The 25,949-nt window shown below is 41.0% G+C and overlaps 1 protein-coding gene across 4 annotated transcripts in view; it reads right to left on the reverse strand.

Annotated features, from left to right (window-relative positions):
• Positions 1–25,949, reverse strand: part of AMOT (angiomotin) — a 70,987-nt gene that overhangs the window by 23,993 nt on the left and 21,045 nt on the right. For 2 of the 4 annotated variants that reach the window (XR_006783274.1, XM_045817695.1), the window contains exons 3-8: positions 25,152–25,299; positions 22,302–23,235; positions 14,484–14,967; positions 10,692–10,836; positions 9,747–9,839; positions 7,120–7,265 (exon numbers count right to left, since the gene is read on the reverse strand). Coding sequence is in view for 3 of the 4 variants with exons in the window: in XM_045817695.1 (XP_045673651.1) it covers positions 7,120–7,265; positions 9,747–9,839; positions 10,692–10,836; positions 14,484–14,967; positions 22,302–23,173 (1,740 nt within the window). In the remaining variant the exon portion in view is untranslated. The remainder of the gene's footprint in view (positions 1–7,119; positions 7,266–9,746; positions 9,840–10,691; positions 10,837–14,483; positions 14,968–22,301; positions 23,236–25,151; positions 25,300–25,949) is intronic. The other 2 variants (XM_045817697.1, XM_045817696.1) reach the window with 2 other exon arrangements.

Raw genomic sequence — 25,949 nt, forward strand, 5'->3', positions numbered from 1 at the left:
TTAAAGGAATTAAAGAGTAGAAACCATCTCTAGAAACCTGCTACCAAGGGGATGAAGTTCATTCTGGTAAAGAAACCAAAGAAAAATGCACAGGGCTTCCAATTTGGGAATTGTAAAAGCCAAAATCATCAGGAAAAACTGAGAAAATCAATAGAAAGATCAGTCCATCTCTATTTGGCACAGAAGCATACTTCTTAACATACTGGTTGGAGTAACACCTATTTCAAAGAAAATATGCTGTCATAAATATAGGAAATGCCATCCTTAGATGAAATGTCCTTCGAATAACCCAACGAAGTCATCAAAACATTCTGGAAGATTCCTGGTGGATATGTACTTTACATGAATTCCTATCAACACTCTAAATGCTAGATTTATAATCCATGATAACCATTGTGTAAGTTTTGATTACACCAAGAAAATCTTACTGTTTGAAGAGTATTTTGGATTAAACATATCAATGTCAATGCCTAGAATACCTTCCTTTAATGTTGAGAAACAAGGACACTAGTTATGGTAGTGCATGGATAGGTATGATGGCAGAAAATTATGTATCTATAAAACCAAAGACAACACAAATCAAATGAGTAGAAGATAGCTTAGAAATAATAGGAAATATTAGCCATAGACTGTTAATGGTGGAAATGGAGTAAACAATTTTAGTTTAGAGACTTAAGTAAAAGTGACAAAAGGGCTCAAGAAAATGTACTGCCACTAAGAGTTATCACTGTGATGCCTAAATCATCACCAGCCATTGTAGTTCATAAAAGGTTAACACTTGGGCCCCAGCTGGCATGGCTCAGTGGGTTGGGCATCGTCTTGCAAACAAATCAAAAAGTTACTGGTTTGATTCCTGGTTGGGGCCCTATCTTTTCTCCTCCCTTCTCCCTCTCCAAAATAAAAAATAAAAATGAAGAGAAAGAGAAAGAGAGAAAGAGAGAGAAAGAGAAAGAGAAGGAGGAGAAGGAGGAAGAGAAAGAAAGAGAAGACAAGACAAGACAAGACAAGACAAGACAAGACAGAAACAAAGAAAAGGTTAACACTTGGGCCCCTTTTTTCCAAATTTCTGTGGTTGTCATTCTCACCTAAAGCCAAAGAAGGAGACTCACTTATCTTTCTGTCAGCCCTCTCACGTTCCACTCTGCTCCTTCCTGTGCACTTTGCTCAGTATAAGCAGCCCGCCCACAGCATCTTTCCTCTTTGATCTTGCCAGGGCCCTTTTCCCACCATCCCTAAAACAATTACTCAAGTGGTGGTTCAGCTCTAGATCATAAGACAGAAGCCAGCCAAAAGCCTAGGCTGCCTTGAGTCTTGTGAGTGAATATGCCAGGCATCTGTTGAAACTCTCCAGAGAGGTCAAATTAGTGGAGGGAGGGGAAGGTCTTTTTGAATGGGAGAATACCACGGTTGCTGTAGGACACAAAGTTCTTTTGACTTGGAGTTTAATGAGCCTCCACTTCAATAGAACCTACATGTCCTGAAAGATAAGGGTAAGGATGGAAGGGCCCCATTTGCCTTAGCTGGCTGCCTATAGCATAGGCTGAAGATTGGTGGCAAGCCCTGGGTCATAGTAACTCACAAAAAGAAAAGGTCTGCTCTTTAGTTGGACTGCTATCCCCTTCCCTGCAAGATACCTCCCTCCATGTCAGCAGACCAGGGTCCATGAGAGAATCTTTGCTGAATTTTGAAGAGAAAGCTGTGATTGCAGGAGAAAGTTTTCTGTAAGCCTGAGGCACCATTTCAATTATAGAGCTTACAACACAGTGATAGAGTATCATGGGCAAGAGACTTAATAGGATTAGAAAAATGGAATGGATTTCAGAAGAAGCATCTACATTATGACTTTGTAGAGAGAAAGATAAATAAATGTATGCATGGATTCTCAAACCACTGAAGTAGGCATAATATTTCCCTGACTATCTTATTAAAACTTTTAAATTTTTAAAATTTATTTATTTTTTGAGACTTCTGGCAAGATGGAGGCATAGGTGGACGCACCATACCTCTATGCACAACCAAGATCAGAACAACAACAACTTAGAGCCAGAATAACACCCAGAACTGACAGAGAATTTATCTGAATGGAAGTCGGACACCCAAGAAGTTGAAGTAGACCTGTTCATCCAGGCCGGTAGGAGGGGCTGAGAGGAGGAGCGGGCACGGTCCCGGCGCGCGGAGATTGGGGGAGAACTGGGTGCATAAGGCAACTGGGAGTGCGTAAGCCTTCCAGGACGCAGCGGTGGACCCTGAGTATGCAAGCAGCGGCTGGCGGACCCAGTGAGGCGGCATTGTGGACCAGGGCAGAGAGCGCAACCCAGGATCCCAGAGAAGGGACTGAGATCCCAGGAGAACGGAGCTACCGCCATTGTTGCCCCCCCACCCCCACATACAACGTCACAATCTAGCGACTGGGGTGCCCAGCCCAGGTGAACACCTAAGGCTCCGCCTCTCACCATATCAGGAGCTACCAGACCGGAAAAAAAAAAACAAAACGGAGAGAGAGAGAGACATATCTCCAACAGAAGAACAGATCAGTCCCGTAGGACTCATCCTTTTGAGCAACCAAGAAATAGCCAATCTATCAGATGCACAGTTCAAAACACTGGTGATCAGGAAGCTCATGGAACTGGTTGATTTTGGGCGCAAATTACATGAAAAATGCAGGTTACCATAAAAGAGATGAAGGAAGATGCATGGAGAACCAATAGTGAAGAGAAGGAAACTGGGACTCAAAACAATAGAGTGGACCAGAAGGAAGAAAAAAACAACCAAGCAGGAAAGAATGAAGAAATAAGAATTCAAAAAAACGAGGAGAAGCTTAGGAACCTCCAGGACATCTTTAAACGTTCCAACATCCGAATTATAGGGGGTACCAGAAGGGGAAGAGGAAAAGCAACAGATTGAGCACGTATTTGAACAAATAATAAAGGAGAACTTCCCCATTCTGGCAAAGGAAATAGACTTCCAAGAAATCCAGGAAGCTCAGAGAGCCCCAAAGAAGTTAGACCCAAGAAGAAACACACCAAGGCACATCATAATTACATTAGCCAAGGTAAAAATGAAGGAGAGAATCCTAGAAGCAGCAAGAGATAAGGGGACAGTCACCTACAAAGGAGTTCCCATCAGACTGTCAGCTGATTTCTCAAAAGAGACCTTGCAGGCAAGAAGGGGCTGGAAAGAAATATTCCAAGTCATGAAAGACAAAGACCTACATCCCAGATTGCTCTATCCAGCAAAACTTTCATTCAGAATGGAAGGGCAGATAAAGTGCTTCTCAGATAAGGTCAAGTTAAAGGAGTTCATCATCACCAAGCCCTTATTTTATGAAATGTTAAAGGGACTTATCTAAGAAAAGAAGATAAAGAAAAAACATGTATAGTAAAAGGACAGCAAACTCACAATTATTAACAACCACACCTAAAGCAAAACCAAAAGAAACTAAGCAAACAACTAGAACAGGAACAGAACCACAGAAATGGAGATCACATGGAGGGTTAGCAACAAGGGAGTGGGAGAAGGAGAGAGGGGGAAAAGGTACAGAGAATAAGTAGCATAGAATGTAGGTTGCAAATAGCTAGAGGGAGGGTAAGAATAGTATGGGAAATGTACAAGCTAAAGAAATTATAAGTATGACACATGGACATGACTAAAGGGGGGGATATGGGTGGGAGAGGGTGTGCAGGGTGGAGGGGAGTGAAGAGGGGAAAATGGGACAAGTGTAATAGCATAATCAACAAAATATATTTAAAAAATATATTTATTTTTTAGAAAGAGGGGAGGGGGGAAAAAGAGAGGGTAATATTGATATGAGAGAAACATGGATTGGTTGCCTCTCGTATGTGCCCCAAACAGAGACTGAACCCTCAACATAGGCATGTGCCCTGACCAGGAATCAAACAGGCAACTTTATCCTTTGAAGGATGATGCCCCACCAACTGAGCAATACCAGTCAGGACTATCTTTTTTAAAATTAAGATATAACTGACATATAACATTATATTAGTTTCAGTTGCACAATACAATGACTTGACATATATATTAATCTGAACATCTTGCCACAGTGCATAGTAGTTACTTGAGTTACTTTGTACTTAGGCTAACAAAATATTCCCTAGACAAAAGGCTTAGTTTACATAAATTCCCCTATTTAATATTTGCTAAGTAGACGAATGAGGTTTTTTTTGGAAGAACTTGTAAGAAAAATTTATGCTGTCATTTATAAACCATAACCAAACTATTGGTTTACATGAGACATAGGCAGTGATCTGATATATCCCTCTGCCTTCAAATATGACTTGACTTGAGCCATCTCAAAGAGCAGGATACATTTTTCTATTCATAATGCCCTTCTTGATTTAGAAATCTACTAATTTTGTTAAGGAATCAAAATAAAGACCCCTTACTACATTAGTTCTAGAGCTACCTATTCACCTTAAATACCTCCTTAATGTTCCATACTTAAAAATTTACCCCAGGAACAACAAGCCCTTAATGGGGGACAAGTCACAGCAGAAAAGCAAAACTTCAAAGAACTAATACCAACTCTGAGCAAGCCTTGCTCTCAAAAGCTGCTAAAACAAAAGAGGAAATAAGAATCATTGTATTTTCCCTGCATCATGATTTCAAGCTTCTTTATGTGCTAGAGGTGATGTGACTTGAGAGTCTTGAAGACATTACATGGCCTCTGTTTCTGGATTCTCTCAGGAAGAAGGCTATCATCCTGTTCTACCCATCAAATGATGTACCTCCTTTAACAACAGCAACTCAATTTCCCAACAACTAGATTGCATGAAAAAGTACAAATTGGCTGAAGACTAAAATATAACAATTAATTAGCTTATTTGAGATATCTGGCCACTATATTCAATCCTAGGCCAATATTTAGGACTTCTTTTAAAATTATAAATTGTAAATTTATATATTTGGGGACAGGGCCATGGAAATCTAAAAAATCTCTGGAACAAATGCCCAGAAAAGCCTAGAAGTTGGCATAAAAGCAGAAATGCATTTCAGGCAACTGGTGCAGGGAGAGCTGCACAGTAGGAACTACAGATTAACATACTCTCTATACATGTATATTATTTTCATAATTAATAATCAGTTACAATTGAGCCCTCAAACAATGCACGCCAACATGGTTAGAGAGTCTTTGTCCCCATTTTCTCCAACTAGTTGGGTACCCTTCCTGGAGGGGCAAAGTGAGGTTGTTTCATATACCTCAACCTCAGAGCAGTTGGAATAAGCTTCTTATAGTCTGTTGAAAAGGAAGGGCACAATGGGTAAAGCAATTTTTTTAAAATTCAAAGAAGCAAAGGTTACTAAATCTGAACAAGTGCCCACATTTTCTTTTTGGGAATGGAACCAAAGGATGATTCAGACAGGGAGATAGGCAGCAGAGTCTAGGGAATGAAGAGTCATGAAATTCCAGTTTTATTCCTGGCTCTACCCAAAACTTGCCATGTGACCAGCAGCAAGCTACTTCTTTTCAGCAGGTCTCTCAGTTTTCCCCTCTCTAAAAGAATACAATCTTATTCTCATCCTATAATTTATTTACTCTGTGATTTCCATGCAAAAACAGGGTGGAAGGGAACATATGAGGTGTACCAAATGGCTAAAGGGTGTGCTAAGCTCCCTAGATTTGGACACCAGGAATATATAAGTACTCCTCATTTACAATAAAACATCTTAATGATATTTCTGATGTAGACAAGTCATGAAGCAGGGCATTAGCCTGATTTTACACAACTTGAAATTTAACAAGCAATTCAAGTAAAAGGACATCATAGGTTAGATAGTATTACCTACTAGAACAGTATAAACCTATAACCCAGCTCCAACAAGCATTTTAATACCCAAGAAAGGAAGCAAAGTATATCTGTAAGTCAGGATAGTTCTAGAAACTAGAACCATTCTTACTCAGAGTGAGAGGAAACAGGCAATGAGTGAAGGTAAGAAAGATAACTCATACAATAGCCAGAATGCTGAGGGCTTGTTCACTAAACACTTTGGTTTCAAATTTATATAACTTTCAACTTGTTTTAATGGGGGCTTTTTCTCTTAAAACAATTCAAATTTTAGAATAGATAAGTCAGTGAGATATGAAATTTTGTTTATGAAGTTATACTTTAGCACCTTTTTTTTTTGCTGGAACACACCCATGTCCTGAAGCGTAAAACATCTAGGAGTCAGCAGTACTCCAATACAATGACAACTGACATCCAGAATCAATTAATAACAAGCCAGTAGCAAAGCTTTCTGTATTTCACACAAACACAGCTTATTGTTGAAATTAAGTAAGATCTACATCGAGACTAATCAGATATATATTAATCATATGTTTAGTAGTTTGGGGGCCCTTGCATTTGTCAAGGGAAGGATCCAGCATTGCACACAAATAAGTGACAACTTCACCCCATCACATACCTACATTCCAGAACCTAGCCAGTAAGAGTCAGGACCCATCTTTTGGCTTGCCATAAAATGTAAACTGTCCCTGGGTCCCATCCTGTCTGAGACCCTCCAGATTGCTTTTACCCTAAAATCAATCTGCAAAATGAGTCCAACAAAAAGAGGAAGAGTCATCAAGATTCATTTTTCACCTGAGGGAACCAACATCCCACCATTCTAATTTCAAGACCATTGGAGTACTTTATTTTATTTATTTATTTATTTCAAATATTTTATTGTCAAGTACAGTTGCCTGCATTTACCCCCCACCACTGCAGTACTTTAAGTTATATGAAATAATTTTCTAGCCCATCCAAAATAAAGCCCTGTAAGGGCAGATATGTGTGTGAATATATCAGAGGTCACAGGCTTAAGGCAGGGCTAGGTACACAGTAAGAACTTAGGGGGAGGTTGTTAACTTATTATACGAATGAGCAAATGGAAACTGCTCCTTCACTGTGGTGATTTTCTATTTTGGAGTAAAAGGAAGAAACTTGTGGAAAAAAAGAAATCAAAAGCCACATACATCAGCATAGATATAACTAGAAGTATCAAATGATACTTTTCTGGTGGGGGACTATGCAACTGCTAGTTCAACAAAATTGGGAGCCCTCGGTGCCCTTGATTTCCCAACTCTTCCACTGTCAGGCTATGTGAGGAAACAACACATACCTCTTCCTCAAGCTTTACCACCTTGGCCTGGGCGTTGCTTAGGGCCTGGTCTCGGATTTCGATGTGCCGCCTTTGGTCCTCGTTGGTAGAGCGGGCAGTGGCCAACTCTGCTTCAAGCTTTTCCTTCTCCCGCTGGCTTTCCTTATCTATCAGGACATGAAATACCAACACTGGCATTCTAAATCTGGCTCAAAACCTTACCTGAGTATAACTGTCAAGCATATCCATTACTAAATATTCTTGTGCTCTAACACATAACAAAATGAACCAGGAAACCAAGATCGCTGGCTCTACCACTAACTTATTTTATAAATTAAGAATAGTCACTTAACAGTGGTTGCTGTGCAAAAGCAATGAGAAAGTAGCTATAAAGACTGTTACAAGTATTTCACAAAGGAGAATAGACACACTCATCAGAAGAACAAGTAGGCTTCTCTAATCAATTTTATATCTTCAAATGGTCATGTATTGGCAAAAGAACAATTAAAGTACTACCTTTCAATTCCCCCATTGCTTCTTCATGAAAGTACATTAAATCAATCTAAAAATTATATTTCATAAAATGCATAACACCTCAAATCCCACCTTAATTCACTAACATTTTTTTTAACTAAGATCCATCCATAAGTGCATTGTATCTACAGATGACCATAAAGTTATTCTCCATGCTTTTCTAGGTCTCTCCCCTTTTAACTAGGACAGACCTTGTACCAGAAACTTGAATGAGCAGTTTTGATTCTCATTTGGAGGTAGAGTACTCCCTCTTCTTGAGACATTAATACTTGAGTTTTTAGGAGAAACTTTAATAGGGCAGCCTCGCCTTCCTGCCCACTCTGACTTTACATATCTATTCAGGTATAGCTCGGCAAAAATGAATATTTGTTGAATACTTAGTGCATATCAGGTATTGATATGAACTTAATCCTCAAAACAACCATATAAGGAAGATATTATTATTCTCTATTTTGCATATGAGAAAACAGAGACGCAGAAGACTTGAGTAACTTGCAAAAGGTCCCACAACTGGTAAAATAAGTAGTAGAGACCATACTTAATTAAGTCCAAGCTCTTCTAAACTCTTTCTACTGTACAGTAGTTTGAGCACACTCCTCAGGGAGGCTTTTCAAGAGGGCTTTCTTGGCTCCTGCCACAGTTACTACTGAAAGCAAAGTCCAGAGGCAATAGAAATTAAAGGGCCACAATTCATGACCTCTTCTGTGCCTATGAGGTAGAGCCCACTTTTCCCTTCTAAAACCATTTAACACTTTTTCACTCTGCTGTTAGTACAGTTTGATCTGATACATTACCACATTTTATAAATTAGTAGCAGTTACCAGAACACCTGAAATAACTACTCCACATAGGGAGGTGCGTTGACTAACAGATCCAGCCCAAGAATCCAAACATTTTTTGTTTTATTTTGTTGTGTTTCATTTTGTCCTGGGAGGCTGCCACCCTTTCTACCAGTGAACTAGCTTCCAGGATAACTGTGACACCAGAAAAGCAACTTCACAACAATTTACACTAGGCACTGATAACACCAGAAAAACTACATTCCTTCCTCTAAGACATACTAACAATAGAACAGGAGGTTTAGGGAAATAAGAAAGAAACTGCCCCAGTTCTGAAGCCAGAGCACAATGGAACAACCCAAAAAGGGAGGGCAATATTACAAGTGAAGATCAAACAAACTTGTAAAAGCTGACTGTAAGCTACATGGAATGACCTGAAAGGGCCATGGATAGGCCCAGCAAAGATAGAGCCTGACAAGTCCCACCAAGAACTACTCCATCTGGGAGCCATACTAGGGAGGCTGAGGGCAGAGGACACCTACTAAGGGCATCTGCACAAGTGGGGGTAGTTCATGTTTCCTCTGAACTCATCATTCTCTCTATGGACTCAATCCACTGTGTAGTTTTTATTGCTTGTTTTATAGTGGCAATTGGAAAGAATGAAACATTGTCTAACTGGGTAGAGTCCATTAGGGAATGATAAAGAAGAGATTAATTCATTGTTCTGGTCTTAGGAGTATTTCCACACAAAGGAAAAAACACTATTATAATGAAGACATAGTTCTGCAATCCCCCATACCCTCCAACTCTGTAAACAGAGTCAATAGTTCAAGCCACAGCAGTGTTCTCCCTCTAGCTACCCTTGTAGCCCACCAAGGAGTAATGATATGATAATACAAGGTGTTTTCATTAAGAGGGTTCCAGGAGCAGGTTAGGTATGCAAACAGTAACCATCAGTCCTGTGTGCTAATCCCATTTCTACCAGAGCCAGCACATGGAGCCTTCAACAACAAATCCTGTCAACATTAAAGGACCCCAAGGTCACTAAGGTCCTTTTCAGCTACCCATGACAAAAGCATGGATTTCAAGAGATTTCTCTGGTTTAATAAAAAAAGAAGCCATGTGGATGTGACTAGATGTTGTAGCAAGTAGCTTTCTTGGCCTAGATAGTAAAGAACAAATTCTCCCAACTTCATGCCTGAACAGGAAAAAATATTCCCTAGATGAAATTCACTCTGTCCTGGCTGCTCTGGGCTAAAGAGAACTGTGTGACCTTTTCCCACAGCTCATTCCCATCCACATACTAATGCCGGCTGCTAAAACTTTCAGACTTACTTTTTGCAAAGAGATGAGAGATGGTTTTTCTGGTATCCTCTGTCCCCTCATATTCCTTCTCTGCAAGCTGCTTGTTGGCAGTTTCCAGACGCTCTGTGGAATTGAGACAATCAGCAGAGCCCCATATACAAATTTCCATGCACATGCTGTTGGCCCTTTCAATATTGATCTTGGGCAAAACAAGCCTGATTCTTCTTGTTACACAAAAAATGGTAACATAGACATAGGTTTGCAAATGTGGATCGCCAAACAATACTAGACCTCTTCCATGCCTATAGCAAAGAAAGAGGAGTTGAGTACTTAACAATTTCACTTCTTGCTAATAAAACCTAAGTGCAGAATTCTAAATTTCAACAAAAGAATCAATCCTGGAATATATATTTTTCATTCACCTGGAGAAAAACATCAGTTATTCAGTATAAAGTCTTTAAAATCATGTAATGTCAAAGCTGCAAGGGGACCATAGGCAGCATCTAGTTCAGATCCCTTATTTTATAGATAACATAACCTAAATTCAAAGGTAGAAAATAATATCCCCAAGGTCAGTCATCAGTTTTTAAGGGATTTGAAAGCGTTATTTCTCAACATTTTCAATCTTACTATGTTAAGGTAAAAATACAAGGAGGGAGTCCTAGAAACAATGTAAGATAAGACCAGCCTCTGTAAAACCTATAAAGTAAGAGAGGCAGCACCAATTATGGCGGTGAACCAGGTGGGTCCAAAAGTCCTAGGCTGGGTACCATCTGATTAACACATCAGCTCTTCCCACTTGGATTAAGCAAACTTGGGGCCAAGTGCTATTGTAGTCACAAAAATCTGGCCTGGTGTGTGCCCTATAATTTACTAATCATACTAGTAGGCTGAACAAACCTAAGAGCCTCAGTGTATGCTCCATAGCCCTTCCCTTCACCATCTTGACTTATGCTTCAGAAGTAATTCCCTCACCTCTCAGGTCCCTGTTGAAGTCATGCATTCTCCGAATCTCCCCCTCAAGCTTGTTTCTCATGGCTTTCTCCAGGGCTTCTCTTTTGGAGGATGACTTTACAAGATTCTCATATGCCTCTGAGACACGCTGGATTTCTGTCTCCACCTGAAAAAAAAGACAAGATAATGCAAGTGGTTGGAGCAATGGAAAAAAAATGGTCTGAAAACACATGCAAATCAATGACAGCTTTGCCCAGGGCTTTTTAGATGGCCAGGAGGCAGAACACTAATAAGAAAAGTTTCCCAGAAGGATTTCAAAATTCAACCTTAAGCTCAGTAATTATCTCACTGGGTCAGGACAGTTCCTCAGGTTAAAAACAAATACAGTTTCTGCCTTCAGAGAAGCTGGTAGGAGAGAATAAATTTCATAAATATAGTTATAAATGATTTTCATATCTTAGTAAGAATTGTTTAATTTTGAAAATAATAATGTATATAGTATATAATTAATGTTATCCTAGAGCACTTAAAGGGCTTTCAGATTTATTTCAATTTACCCTGATAGCTGTCTTCACAAGGATACCTATCCCCACTTAAGCAGAGAGGAGTTACATTGCCTGTCCCAATATGAAGTTAGTGGCAGAAGCAACCCGTAGAAACTCTAAGCTTCAGACTCATAAAATAGTTCAGTTCAATTTAAAAAAAAAAAACAAGGGCCAAATATTTAGAAAAAATCTTTAAGACGCTGTGGGTGCGTAAACATGAGTGAGAACATTATCATTGCCCTCAAGGAGCTTTTGAATTAATTAAGTAAAGAATACAGGGAAAGAAACATTATTAAGAAAAGTAGATGTAGTCCTATAAAGTGCAGGGGAGGAAGAGGTTATTCCTGGTTGGGGGTGAAGGAAGAAGAGGACAATTTCAGAGAGGAGGTGGCATTTAGAATCAGATCCTAAGAGCTGCATCAAGTTTCAGTGAGCAGAGGTGAGAGGAAGGGTATTTTATTCTGAATTTGAGAATGCATTCCCAGAATGACCAGTACTCCTATTTGTCTAGACACTGTAGGGTACACAGAAGGAAGCTGATGAGATCTGGCTGCACAGATAGACTGGAGTCAGATCATAAAAGGGCCTTAATGCCAGGCATTTGAACTTTACTCCATAGTCAGTGGGAAACCAGCACAGATTTTTGAACAAAAATGCATGGAGTTGTATTTTATGACACTCCTAAAAATCTCGTAAATGGGAAAAAAAACACAAAAAATCAAAGGGAAAGAAAAGATTTTGCCATGAATCAGCCCCAAACAACAAGAAAATAAGAAATTAGACTCCAAAGTCTTTCTGGAACCAGTATAGTTTCATTGCACATATAATAAAATAACCATAGAGATATTTGCATATAATTTGTATAAGACAAATAAACCCCATGGTCTATTAAGCAATTTTCAGATTAAATTAGATCCTTGCAAACATTTTACATTCCCTCTCAGTTTTCCACTATCCTCCTTAACAAAGCTCAGGGTACTTTATGGGGAGACATATCAGGTCCCCAGTGGGAGACCTGAGGAAAGGTGGGTTTACCAAACAACTCAGATTCCAGCTGCCCTTGCTCCAAAATTATGCCTGATGCAGGACTGCCTGCAAACAAATGAGGCTTACACCACAGAAAAGAGCAGACTTGAAAGTGTTTTTCTCCTTGCAGATGGCACCAACATAGCAGCACAGAAGGGGAAAACTGGTGAGTGACATTTAGCGACATGATCTGCAAGGCTTGAGCCTGATAAAGCTTCTGCGTGATATTCAAGTGCTCAGTAGAGAAAACAAACATTTCCATTTGAAAGAGCAGCTTGGTGTTGGTCTACTCTGGGCAGCCTTTAGAATACAAGGCTTTCCAGTTCCCCACAGAATGCCACACCTGGAAGGCAGTTCCTCCACTCATATTGTTCAGAGTACTATGTCAAGATCTTGTACCAATCCTTCCCCTACCCTCCTGTGTAAATACTGTACCCTCCAAAAGGGCAAGTTCTATCCCTGTCAACAGAACCTTCCAGGAAAAGAAGTCACAGAAGGGACTATCCTCTAGTTTGCTCGGCATGATGGTCAGGGCAGGGGAGAGGGAGGGTAGTGGTGAATTTACAGACTTATTCTGTTTATTTATTTATATCCCTCATAAACTTTGGGCCTCCTTATTTGTTCTAACTCCATCTAGTATCTACCTCATTCTCCCCACTTTCTTTTCCTCTTCTACCTCACCTGTGCCTCTCATCCACTGCAGTACTGGGTTGGCCTTCACTTACCCCAACACTCAAGCTGTTCTAATTATACTCGGTTGAGGCATCTTTCCCCATACTTGGGAATAAACAACATAAATGTTATTCTGCTCCTCTTCCTGTCACTCTTCCTCTCCCTCAAAAAAATTCACCTGAGATCCTTTGGTGAAGAGGGCCTATAGACAATCTGAGTCCATCCTTCAGTTATTGCATCAAAGATGTGGCTGGGGTCACCCTGAATAGAGAGTTTGGGGAAGGTATCAACTGTTAAACCTAATCAGCCAAACCGTGCCAGTCTGCCACTAATAGGTGAATATGATCCACTTAGTGAACCAGTGTTAAAAGGGTGGCGGGTTTTATAATTAAATGAGTGAAGGGAGAAAATTTTAAATTGAGAGAAAAGCCATTGAGAAACAGTTCTCATTTAACCCCAACAACCCTGATCCTGATTTGGGAACATTGTTGGTAAGTGTTTTTACTACATAAATATACTTAGCTTATGGTAAGTCCTCCTCTCCTCTTTAGGACCCAGATTTGGTGTTTACAAATTTTCAGCTTCATTCAGACCCCTGAAATTTCCACTTGTTGGTATCTCCTAAGGACAGAGTTGTTGAACAATACCAAGAAACCTTCCCTCCCTCCCCTGCTCTCCCCTCGATGAACAGTTCACATTTTGTCTGAGATCAAACCACATGGGCTCTACAATGACAAAGGCTGCAAAGAGGCAACCAAAGGCATAACCCTATTCACCAACAGCCCCCTGGAAGCCAAGAGCTAAGGTTCCTAGCTTAGGGCATTCAAGAGATAAAAACCCAGCTGCAGGAGACAGGAGGGGCCCAGGAAAAAATGGGAACTGGGCACATTCATTCCTTTTTCTACTTCCTCAGCCCAGGGCTGTCACCTGTCACCCAGCTGTGGTGTGAAGCCCCTCCTCACCCCACACACACTAGAGAAAGAGAACAGATGTTGACTTTAAACTGAAAGGAAGGACCAAAGCAAAAAGGAGGATAAGGAAGGGAGTGTTGAAAAAGTTACCACGGGAACTCACACTAGGAAAAGTGCTCTAAGCCCTTTGCAGAAAGAGGCAGGGAGGATCTAACTTCAGTGGTGAGATATTTCTAGGAACTATGGTTTTATATTTACAATTCAAATTCAGTGTTTGAAAAAATACAATCAAGACAAAAGTCTTTACACTGGCAGGTCCTTTATCTACACAGATATCACCAGTGTTCTCGACCTTATGAAGATGCTTCTTTACCTACTAGAATTCTAAAACAATCAATTAAGTTTACTCAAGGCTATGGTGTCTGGGAAAACTGTACAAATATGTTTTTTTCCTCCACATAAATGTTAAATGTTACTTCTCCCAGAAAGACAGGCAGAGGCATATTCCAAAATTTGATCCATATCTAATCTTCAGATATAAGAATCCTGAAGACCTGCCCATAAGTCTGCAGGTACCCACAAATAGAGACTTTTACATCGATATTAAACATGTAAGATTTAAAGGAGACTCTAATATCCCAACACGAGGAGGGGCTCACCTTCTGCAGTCTTGCCACCTTCTCATAGCATCCTTCCAACTCCTGACGCAAGTTTCGGTTCTCATCTGAGAGGATCTCAACCATCTGCTGAGCTCTGGAAACAATGGCAAAAGGGTCTGCTGGCATTGGCTGATAAGAAGCAGAAGACTGCTGAGCCCTAGGCATAGCTGAATAGGCTTCTGCTGGCTGCTGCTGGTGATGGTGGTGGTGGTGGTGCTGCTGTTGCTGCTGACTCAGGCCCGGCTGAGTGAGACGGTAATGATCACCCTGGTGAGCCTGATTAGGAAGGAAATGTTGCTGCGGCTTAGGTAGGTGAGCTGAGTGGTCTCCTTGGTTTGGGATCAATGGATGTTGGGCAGGAGATAATCTAGTGGATGGTGGAGACTGCAGCAAGGGCAAGGAACCCCCAGACGTGAGGGAAGAAGTAGGGCTGTGAGGCTGAGAGTTCCTGGCTGACAGCGTCAATGAGATGTCCTGTATTGGCCTGTAAAACATGGAGGGCATGCTAAGGTTAAGCTATCTCTGAAGGTACTGGAGGAGAAAGGCACAAGAAAGTCAGATGAAGAGGCTTCCAGTAACCCCAGGACACCTGCAACATGAAGAGTGGGCAGTGTTAGACTAGGACTATGGGATCTCTGCCAAGACCTCTATAATCCTTTCCAGGCCTGACCTTCTGTGACTGCCTAACAGACAGGTATGTCATCCCATGGAGGACTGAACCAGATGATCTTCAAAGGTTGCTTTGTGAAAATCAAAGTGATGTACGCCTATGCACTTGGTGTTCAAGTTGAGGGATTTTAAATGTCTTCTACAAGGTAATTTTTTTCACCTCATTTTAAAGTAAACCTTTTCTGACATGCTACATGTGCTCTGGTACACATAAATAATCAAATTTAGAAAATGTGTTCCACTTGTCCAGAAGGAAATAGCAAAAAGTAGTCAAAACTAGCCCCCTTTCTTGCTATATGCAAGTCTCTTTGATAATAAACATTTCCACAAAAAATTACTTGAGGATATGTAGATTCTTATTAGAGATACCAAATAATTGTTAATGATTATAGTTATTAATAGTTGGCTGATGTCTACTAGTAGTAATAATACCATGGCTTTGAGGGGATTATATGCAATATTATTATACAATTTTTGATGTACTGAATAACAAACTATAAGAACTGGAAAGGCCTCAATGAAATGATTTAGGCCAACTCTATCATTGGACAGAGGGAGAAACAGAGGTCCAGAAAGGGGAAATGATCTGTCAAATATTACAGTGAGTTAGTGGTGTGCCAGAGTAGAACCCTTGTTTCCCAATTCCCATTTCCAGTGTCCATCTACTACCATAATATATGGATTTTCACACACTGATGTTCAGATTGCCAGCCTATTGCTTATAGAAAGTTACACACGGCCTGGGAACCAGTGTCCCAGGTTCGATTCCCAGCCAGGGTACATTCCTGGGTTGCAGGCCATAACCCCCAGCAACCGCATATTGATGTTTCTCTCTCTCTCTCTCTCCCCCTCTCCCTCCCTTCCCTCTCTAAAAATAAATAAATAAAATCTTAAAAAAAAAGAAAATATATTTATATAAAAAAAAAGAAAGTTACAGAAAGAGAACCTTGGTACATTGTTTAATGTAGTTCTCCCATTTTTATACCTAACACCGTACTACCAGCCATTAAGAGAAACAATCAGAGTATATGAATGGATCACTTCCATCATCACCACTACCGGAAGAATATCTGTCAATATACACTAATGACAAAAAGCTTATACACCCCACCCCAAGCATGGCCAGTGAACCTCATACTCCCACATCCTGTGGATGCTTGTACTGTAGTTGATATATGTCCATCCAGGGAAGACAGTTGGCTACAGGCATGGGATTTGGATCCCAACAGAGTTTAAAGATCTTTTCTACTGCTAACTAGCTGTGTAACATCGCTCAAGTTATTTTATTTGCAAGAGCCTATTTCATTCCTGAGGTTGCAAATGAATGACAAAAATACTGGGCTCTTCTCATTTTGGAGCTGAACAGGAATTACAAAGAGTCTCTTATCTACCTCTCAGTGAGATTGGTTGACCCTGTTAGTAATTTTACATGTGGGATACCCATTTAATCTTTACACTAAATTGCAAAATTCATGGTGAAACCAGGACAAGTCACCAGAAGCAAATAACTTTTAACTGATATTCTGGATGCTAAAGCACATCCCTCCCATACATATTCCAATTATCATTATTGTTCATTTGTATATTCCCTACAAAAGATCCTCACTATTAGGACTTTTTACAGCTACAAAATCATTCCAAACACTTACTCATGGATACCCAATTACCTGGATGTTCAACAGAGCCCTCAAACCTGCTCAAGCCCTAGATTCTGTCTCTTAGCCCCATCAATGCCTCTGGTGTCCCCACATTTTTTAAATTTCATACATGTCACTATAAAGAATTACTGAGTTTTGAAAAGGGCATGAGAACTATTTGTGGATAGAAAAAATTACATGGTTCTCATGATTACAACTGGAAAGTTACTACCTTTACATAACCTTTTTTCCAAGAACTCAAAGCACTCATCCAATCAAAAGCCTGGGAGCTGTTTGTAAACTTATTTGGGGAAGAGTCTTTCTCCATTTTCCATACTGTGGATCCTTAGTTTCCTTAAAGGTAAAATTGACTATGTGCTCTTCTTTTTCTTCAAGGAAAAGCTAATATTATATATAATAATTATTATAATTGTATGATATTATATATAATATAAATCACTTTCAAAGGTAATTTTAGTTTTGGGAAAAGCCGGAAGTCGCAGGGTGCCAAGTCTGGGCTATAGGGGGGCTGAGTCACCTGGGTGATTTGATGTTTCACCAAAGAACTCTGCACAAGACATAATGTTTGAGCAGGCGCATTGTTGTGATGAAGCTACCAGTCACCAGTTGCCCATAGCCGTGGTCTTCTGAATCATCTGAATAGTTTCTTCAGGGGAATATTCAAGCTTAACACAAAATTTGATGCAGATCTGTTGCTCTACTTACTCAGTCATTTTGAATGCAACAGCCACACAGTACACATGCTCACTTAATAGCATCTACCACCCCCACTGACTAGTACAGTGAAGTTGTCATTGTTCACACATGTCCATTCCAGTTCACTCTTCTTGGCTGATTGGTTACATGTCACAGAAACTCTTCTCCTTATATTAAAATGGCTAGACTTTTTCTGGATGGAGATTTTATATTTATATTTACCTCTCCCTAGAGGTAAATATAATGTCCCAGGATTTATTGGGGCTTTTGAATATGTTGGGCAGAAAACAGGAGCTTACATTTCATGGTCTCCAATATAGTCCTCAAAATTTCAAAATTTAAGGGAAAAATGACCATATTAACCTTCATCTTCATTGTCAGAATTTGAAAACCCAAGGCCTGGGAGATGTTCTCTTTTAAAGACTGAATGCCCAGTTCTGAATGGGCTTCCTCCCCACCCTCTCCAGCTCCCTTGGGCCCCAGGAGCAACCTAGGCCTCTCCTTCAAACAAATGGGCCACTGGTCTCCCTCCTGCCTGGATGCTGAATGGACCCTCCATGCACTGTAAAGGTTCACAGCCTCCTGGAGAAGACCACAAAATCTGTGAAAAGAGGCATTCAGAGTCAAATAAGCCCAGGACTGCAGTGGCCCTGGCCATGACTCTAGGCACTGCCTAAGAGATAAGTGGAGTCAAGGTAGCTACCCCTCAGTTTCCCCAGGCTGGAAAAGGAAGCCGATTTAGTGCACCATGGTGTTGGGAAAACCAAGAGAGTCCATCCCTGGCAGGTTTGCAAACATGAAGCAAGGCTTGGGCAGTTGCAAAGGAAGAGAAAGCCCTCCAGGCAACGAACTCCCTCTGGGATCCAGCATCCACACACCACAAAAAAGCGGGACCACATTAACTCTTGTGAAGTTCCTACTTAGAGGAGAGGACTGAAAAATGGCAAGGGTAGGGGAGAGCTGGAGGGGTGTCAGAGGAAGTAAAAATACACTCAAGATTAAGTAATAAGAGTAACAGCAATAATAAAGGTGGTAGCTGGGTTAGTAGCACACTCCCCAGCACAACAGCATGAATTCCTGCCCACTGGCATATTAACCAGGAACAAGCCTCGAGCAGACAATAGAATCATATGATCCCATGGAAGCGCAGACCTGCCTCCCTGCCCCTTCTCTCCCTTCATCTTGCCCCTTCTTAAGACAACATGGGTCCCTAGTGCTCTGCAGAAAAGGGAAAAGGGCATATATGCAGGACTGAGGCCAATGGCCAAAATCAGCATCCCCCCAGAGCAGGGAGAACTCCCTCCCAGACATAGACAGCTTACAGAGACACAAAGGGATAGCAGAGGTAAGTCCACTAGGTTGACATAGCACCTTCCACCCTGCTACCTCACTGACTGGAGGCCCCCACATCCCTAGCCATGCAATCACCCACCCCCCACACACATACTACATACTCCTGGCCCACATGTGTACAAGCCCTCACACTCTCACCAGAGCAGGTACCACCAACAGCCTGGAACCCAATTTAGTCTCCCTACAGAAATTGGGCCTTTTCCAGGCTCTGAGATGGTAAATATGTGAATCCAGGAGAGGGCTGCAAATTTTTTATTGTTTCTCTTGCACAACCAGCTCTGCTCTGAACTGCAGGGTTAGGTCACCCTTAGATTCCACTAAACAAGGATTTCAAGAAACCTCAGATCTGGGCATGATTTCAACAACTGAAAGGAGGTGGCTGTTTTACAAACAGAAAATACTTAATTTTTAAAGGCAGTTGATAAATGTATAAATCCCAAAAATAGGCTCAGCAATTAAAAAGCCAAAGATTCAGAAAATGTTTAACTCTTCACATGGCTTGCTTGGCCTGGTTTGCTATCTGGAGATCTGAGCATTCAGGTTATTTATTTTTTAAGTGGGAAGGAGGGCATATGGAAGATGAAGTAATAAAAATGTTGTTTTTAACCTTTTGTTCATTTTAACAGCAAATCTCTAACATTTCACTGTACCTTGAAAGGCAAACAAAAGTTTTTTTGAACAGCACTTTTTTCAAAGAGCTTGCTTTGCATCCATATCTGTAATTTGTGGATTAAGAACTAAGAATGTAGGCCCTGGCTGGTGTGGTGCAGTGGATTGAGCGCCGGACTGTGAAGCAAGGGGTCACCAATTTGATTCCCAATCAGGCTACATGCCTAGGTTGCAGGCCAGATCCCCAGTGGGGGTGAGGCATGTGAGAGGCAACCACATATTGATGTCTCTCTCTCTCTCTTTCTCTCTCCCTTCCCCTCTCTCTAAAAATAAATAACATATCTTTAAAAATTAAAAAAATAAAAACAGAACTAAAAATTTAGTCTTCTAATTATTTGGTGCTAGCAGCAGTTACTTGGAAAGGTACTCACAAACCTATTAAAGGAGATAAGGAGGACAAATGTATCACCACTTAAAAGTGTACATTCTGGAATGCAATTCAACTACCTCCCCTTGCCAGTTATTTGTCAATAGGTTTCACTCCCTTGTCCCATGCCCTGCAAACATTTTATTGCCAGAATTTGCCTGATGTAGACCCAAACTTCACACAGAGCATCTTTTAAGTTTGAATATTCATCAAGCATATCAAGCACCCTGTTCCTCTCCCATAGGGAAAAATAAAAACTTTTAGATCAAAGCTGTGTATTAAAATACTGCTCAAGAGAGAGTAATCAGCATGGGCTCTACTGCTTTTGGGGATAGAAAAATAGAGCCACAGATAATGCATGAGGGAAGAGAAATACAGTATCTTCCTGTAAAATAGATGCAGCTAAATTTCTCTGGTGGTTTAATCAGTATGGGAAGAAAAAAAATCCCTTTTTGGGTTCCTTATTATTTATTTGGGCAGATCAAAGGACTTTTCCATCTAGCTTTAAACACTGTGGGAGCCATTTCAGATCATGAACAATACTGGTGAATGAGTTCTGAAAATAGCTTTCCTGGGAAGGGGGCCCATGTGCTCAGTGGGGCTTTGGATTCTGCTCCACACCCCAGCCAACACACTCCCCTCACACAAAGCAACAGACATCAGCCCATACACATACAGTAGGTAGGGAGTCCCACAGACTCTTCCATACTAATGGGAAGAACAAAACAAAAAAAACCAGCTTCATTGACATTTTGCTGGCTTGGACAAGTTTCCACTAAACTAAGCAATCCAAGAGACCAACCTCTCCCTGGGTCTTCCGTTTCATTGGGCAGGTGGGAATTAGGTTCTTGCTCTCATTTAAACTGGGATGACCCTGTCTATTACCCCATTTCCTGTTCCAAGCCACTTATCAGAACTTAGGCTCCTGCTCTTTGAAAGCTGCACAGAGAAGGTTGAAAAAGGGTTAGGAAATGAACCTGAGTTAAGGAAAAAATATCCTAAACTGGAAAAGTTAGGGGTGGAGCCCAAAGTGAATTGCCTCTAGCTAAAAACTTGGATCTGGAAGGAGAAAATGATGAAACACCAGGAAATGCAGAGGCATGCTCTTACCTGACCTCTACTCCACCCTCATAACTGCCTTGTCTCCTGAGTCACCCAGTGAAGAACTTCAAGCCAAGAGGCTTTTCCCCAAAGGAATGAGAAGGAGACAGGAGGCAAAGAGACATCAAAGAGATAACAGATCTAATCTAGGAATCCCTTATAGATAAGGCCACCTTAGGTCCAGGCACTTCAAATCTCATGGCCACCCATAATTACCCATGGTAACAGAGCAGGAATACCACATGACTTCCATCTTTGTTTCCCATGGTTGAAACATTCCCTCTGTCCCATATGCTGACATACTACTGATCACAGACACAGTCCCAATAGTAACAATAGGAACAATGAACGAAATAATGGAATCTAAGGTCTGGTTGATACAGTTGGCCCTTAAATAAATCAGAAGTATACATGAATAGGCAAAAGCAGGTTTGGAGTCGTAATACAACTAAATAATACAATAATTAATAAATAATAATACAAGAACAAACTCCATCTTTCACACACTCACAGCTATAAGCCTACTTTTGCCCACTTCTATATTTAAGAAGAACTAAATATATGGAACAGTACAGTACTCCTGAACTAACAGCAAGTGGTACAAAAGACTTGGGTGTATTTTGTCTTCTATATTTTAGCATACAACCAAAATTTCTATATAATATGATGTAAATTTAAATTAGATATCTAAAAACATAATAGGCAACTAACAAAGTCTCTGCAAAAGAAAGATAAAGCAATGCAGACTTCATAAACTAAAAGGAAGTACAAGACAAGTTGACAAGTTACATTCTGAACCTACATATGTATAGTTTCCCCACAGTAATATCTGGGTGTTTGTTTGGTGCTTAAAAGAACCACAGTAATTCTTAAGAAAGATGTGTTCACAAAAAATATGTGATGAGAGCTTTGCAGAGGCAAATAAGTAGAAGTGACAGGATATTCCAGACAAATTAAAGTTCAGGATAATTTGCTTCTGCTCCTAAAGGGCTTAATAAGTCACAAGATGGAACATTGACCCTTCTTTCAATATCCTAAGAGATGAAACAGCAAACACAGCTGCTGAAATCATCCACTAGGCAGTTGAGGCCATACTCAACCTATAAAGTTCAGGGAATGTTAATGCAGTGCTAATTATGGATAGAAATTCAGGTTGGCAGTAAATTTATTAAGTCAGGGGCCAGCCATGCATTGCAGAGTCTGTTGTCCCAAACCCCTGCCCATTCCTTCCCTTCAGATTCCTAACACACAGCAGACGCTGGTTGGGGAGGAGGTCAGAAAATTATAGAAAGAGAACTCTCTTACCTGGCTGCTCCATACTCAGGGGGATGCTGGTACCTCATCAGTTGTCCCTCTGTTCTCCCTGGCTGGTTCAAACGATGTTCACTATAGAAGTGCCCTGGCTCTTGGGGCTTACACACTACAGACTGGGGTGGCATGCCCTTGAAGGGATACTCTGGTGGGGGGCCTCGGTGTTCCATGCCCTTCAGGCTATGCTGACTTGCAGGCAGCCCTTGAGCCTTGTAGAAATCACTGGAACTTGTGGGACTCTTGTAGATGTCATTGGGTTGTGGTGGGGCTAGGGGAGTGCTGGTAATGGGTGGATGGGCCTTAACTCCACTGGTGGCCAGAGACATCTGCATTAGTCGTTCACTCAAAGAGCGGACATGTCCTTGCTTAAGGTCTCTGAGTCCTTCATCTTGGTGCATCTTCCCAGGATGAAGCCGCTGAACTGATGGGCGTCCCTCAGTCCTCATCTTCTGGTTGGTGACTCCAGTGACATAAAAAGCAGCTCCAACACTGGCATGCTGTTGGCCACGAAAGTACTGGGACTGGACTTTGGCTTCTTCATAGGTTGGGAGTTCTTCATTATTTTGCATACGAGGGGAGAGCTGCTTCTCCATGATAATGTTTTCTGACTGGATTTCCTGCCCCTGGGGTTCTTGTCTAGCAGGATGTGCCACAAGCTGTTGGTGGTGATCCTGGGAACTCAACACATCATTCTGAGGACATGGGTTCCCACTGCCACTGGAGAAAGGAGGGCCATTTCCTGTGGCTTGCTGGTGTATGGCAAGCAGGTTGCGATTCTCACTAGGATTGCCATAGCGAAGCTGCTCTTGTAGCAGACGCTGCAACACTGTGGTTCCTCCACTTGGCTGTTCTTCAGAATTTCTCATCTCTATTGCCGGTGGTGCCTTGTGAAGAGAGAGAGAAATTGGGCACCTGGGCTGCCCTTGACCTAGGAAGGGGAAACAGGAAGCTTAACACTCAGTTGATGGATAAATCATTCCTCTAAAGGGGAAGAAAATGGGTATTTGGGGTGAGGATTCCATTGCAGATACAGAAAATTGAATCTAGAATTAATAGATTAATTATTTGTGACTCTTGACTCTAGCATTGATATGATGAGGAACTTGGAGGCATAAGCAGCTTTGTTTCCTGTTTCACTTTCAGCATGGGTTAAATGTTCAATCTTGACTTAACTACTGAGAGGACTGGGAAAGCCTGGAGCAGTCAAGTAGAGTAATCATAGAGAACAAATTCCCTAGGTCCTTGCTTATAATGTTTATCTCTCTGTATTGTATTTAAATAAAAAAAATATCCAACTCTTATGGCTGAGGCAGTGTAGGCAGGACAGTAGAGAGAAGTTACCTCATAGACAGGATCTGTAAAGCAGTTCAGTATGTAAAGGAAGTTATAAAATGCTAAATAATAAGCAATATAAATAAAAAGTCGAGAGAGCTTGGCTTGCACCAGATAGAAATGATCCCTGCTTAATGAAAATAATTTTCTCTGATCTCATAAAGCTCTGAAACACACACACACACACACACACACACACACACACACACACACACAAATCTTTTTTGTATTGTCCATTTTGGATGCTCCTTGGCTTAGTAAGAGAAAGGCTTGGGACAATCGTTATTGACAAAGTTTCTCTTTCAGCCACTTTGGGATGTTGTTGTTGGGTAGGATGAGTTTAGAGGGAAAACCCTCTTTCATTTGAACTGTGACTCTGACAGTATTTAGAAACTGAAACATAAGAAGGTCATCCTTTTGGAAAGGGTATAATTATAATATCCTTTCCCTACCACTAATTTTTCTTAAGGAAGTAATGTGGATTGAGTGAAACATAGTAGTAAGACAACTCAAGATTCAAATTCTAAGCATGCCGTGGTTTTACAGGATAACCCAAACAATTGATTCCTCCTTTATTGTCTTTTGTCCCCATACCTGAAGATTAGTAGAGGTGACCTCTCACTCTGTCTCTCTCTCACTCTGTATGGTATATTAGTACACACAAACTCATTACAAGCTCAAAAAGTCTTTGGACACAATCTGTCTCTCACATTATGTACTGCAATTTCACATTACTGTTTAATAATGATACTTTCACTCTAAGGATCTTAAGTAGTATTGGATAATGGACATGATGTCACACAAAAAGTCACAATAAAGGTCAATCTAACCCACCTTCAGGTTCCTAGATCAGAATTCTGGAATTTTGATTCCAAGGCCCTGGTTTCTATATTAAATAGCCTCCAGTCTCTCTGGAAACATGAACCCCTTTCTTTTAATGTTACAGGGAAAGAGTGACCCAGAAGATGTATATGGTAGATGGAGAGAAGCCATCTGCTCTCCTTTCACACTTCTTGCATGCTTACTGCTACCTACTTTCCAATTATTGGGCAGAGTAGTTTGACCCCACAGTTAACCTTGCAAAGGCCCCTTTTAAGTTGCATTAATCCAATTTTGGGGGAAGTGTACACCAAGGGTTTGAGCAACCTGCAGTCGAGTTCTCTTTTCCTCCCTCTCAGTGACCCATTCAAACTCCTGTATTTAAACTATCAGATTAGGAATTTCTGATAGGCTGACAAGTATAACATATATATCTCTTTTGATGTCTAAAAACTGGAAAGATGACTACCAAACCACTTTTCCTTGCTCACACAGTGGAAACAGGAGTATGTATGGTTACACAAAAATCACTTATAAAACCCTCCTGCAAGGCAGGAAAATCCAGACACTGAGCTGCCCCAGACCCTGAAGGAAGTACAATACCCCCTCCCATTCCACACCCACCCCACCCTGCATGCACACAGGCATGAACACACACACAGGCAGACACGCACATATACCAATGATCCATACCTATTTCTGCTTTCTTTTAGGCGTAAAGCCTTGATCAGGATAGGGAATTCTTGCTTATGAGCAGCTCCAGAAACCGCAACAGCAGATTACCTCTCCCCTAACACTCAGGTTCACGTTAAGTGCCGCCAAAGTCCAACCAGTGGTTACTCTGAAATGTTCAGGAAGGGGAGGGAGGAGAAATAAAAATGTTGTTTCCATTTTGCCACCAATGGCCAACAGTTAAACAAACCAGTCCTTCCAAGGGAATAACTTGTCTTCCCATGTGCTTATCTTTTATATGAGTGGCAGGGTCCATTTCCACCAGGACAAAAAGGAACCTCACTATCTAGCAGTATGTTCAGGAGATTGGCCAGTCTTCAGGAGGTGGAAATGTGCAGGTCTGAGACTTGAAAGTTTGCTCTTTCTAGCCTCACAGCCACAAAAAGCTGCTGCTTCATTTCTGAGTTGGATTGACGGGTGATGACAGAAGCCACAACCACTGTGACCTTTAGGGTGCAACCTTTAAACTGCTATCAGTGGTAGGACAGGTGAGTGAGGCTTACTGCCCCACATCCTAGAAGGAAAGGCAGTCATCAAAAGGTAGGTTTTTGGTCAAAGATAAGTGCTCAGTGGAACTCCTGATTCAACTGCTATAGCCTCAGATGGGCAGAAGCAACCCCAAATTCCTTTTTAACCAAGTCATTAAGTATCTATTGCAAACTGGGTATTCCAGACATATGCCAGTCTCATGTTAAACTCAATGAGGAATACAAAAGACACATAACATATAGTTCCTGCCCTCAAAGAGCTTACAATCTG

The sequence above is a fragment of the Phyllostomus hastatus genome, unplaced genomic scaffold, assembly GCF_019186645.2.
Source record: "Phyllostomus hastatus isolate PE091 unplaced genomic scaffold, TTU_PhHast_1.1 phas_scaffold_28, whole genome shotgun sequence".
Classification (NCBI taxonomy): domain Eukaryota; kingdom Metazoa; phylum Chordata; class Mammalia; order Chiroptera; family Phyllostomidae; genus Phyllostomus; species Phyllostomus hastatus.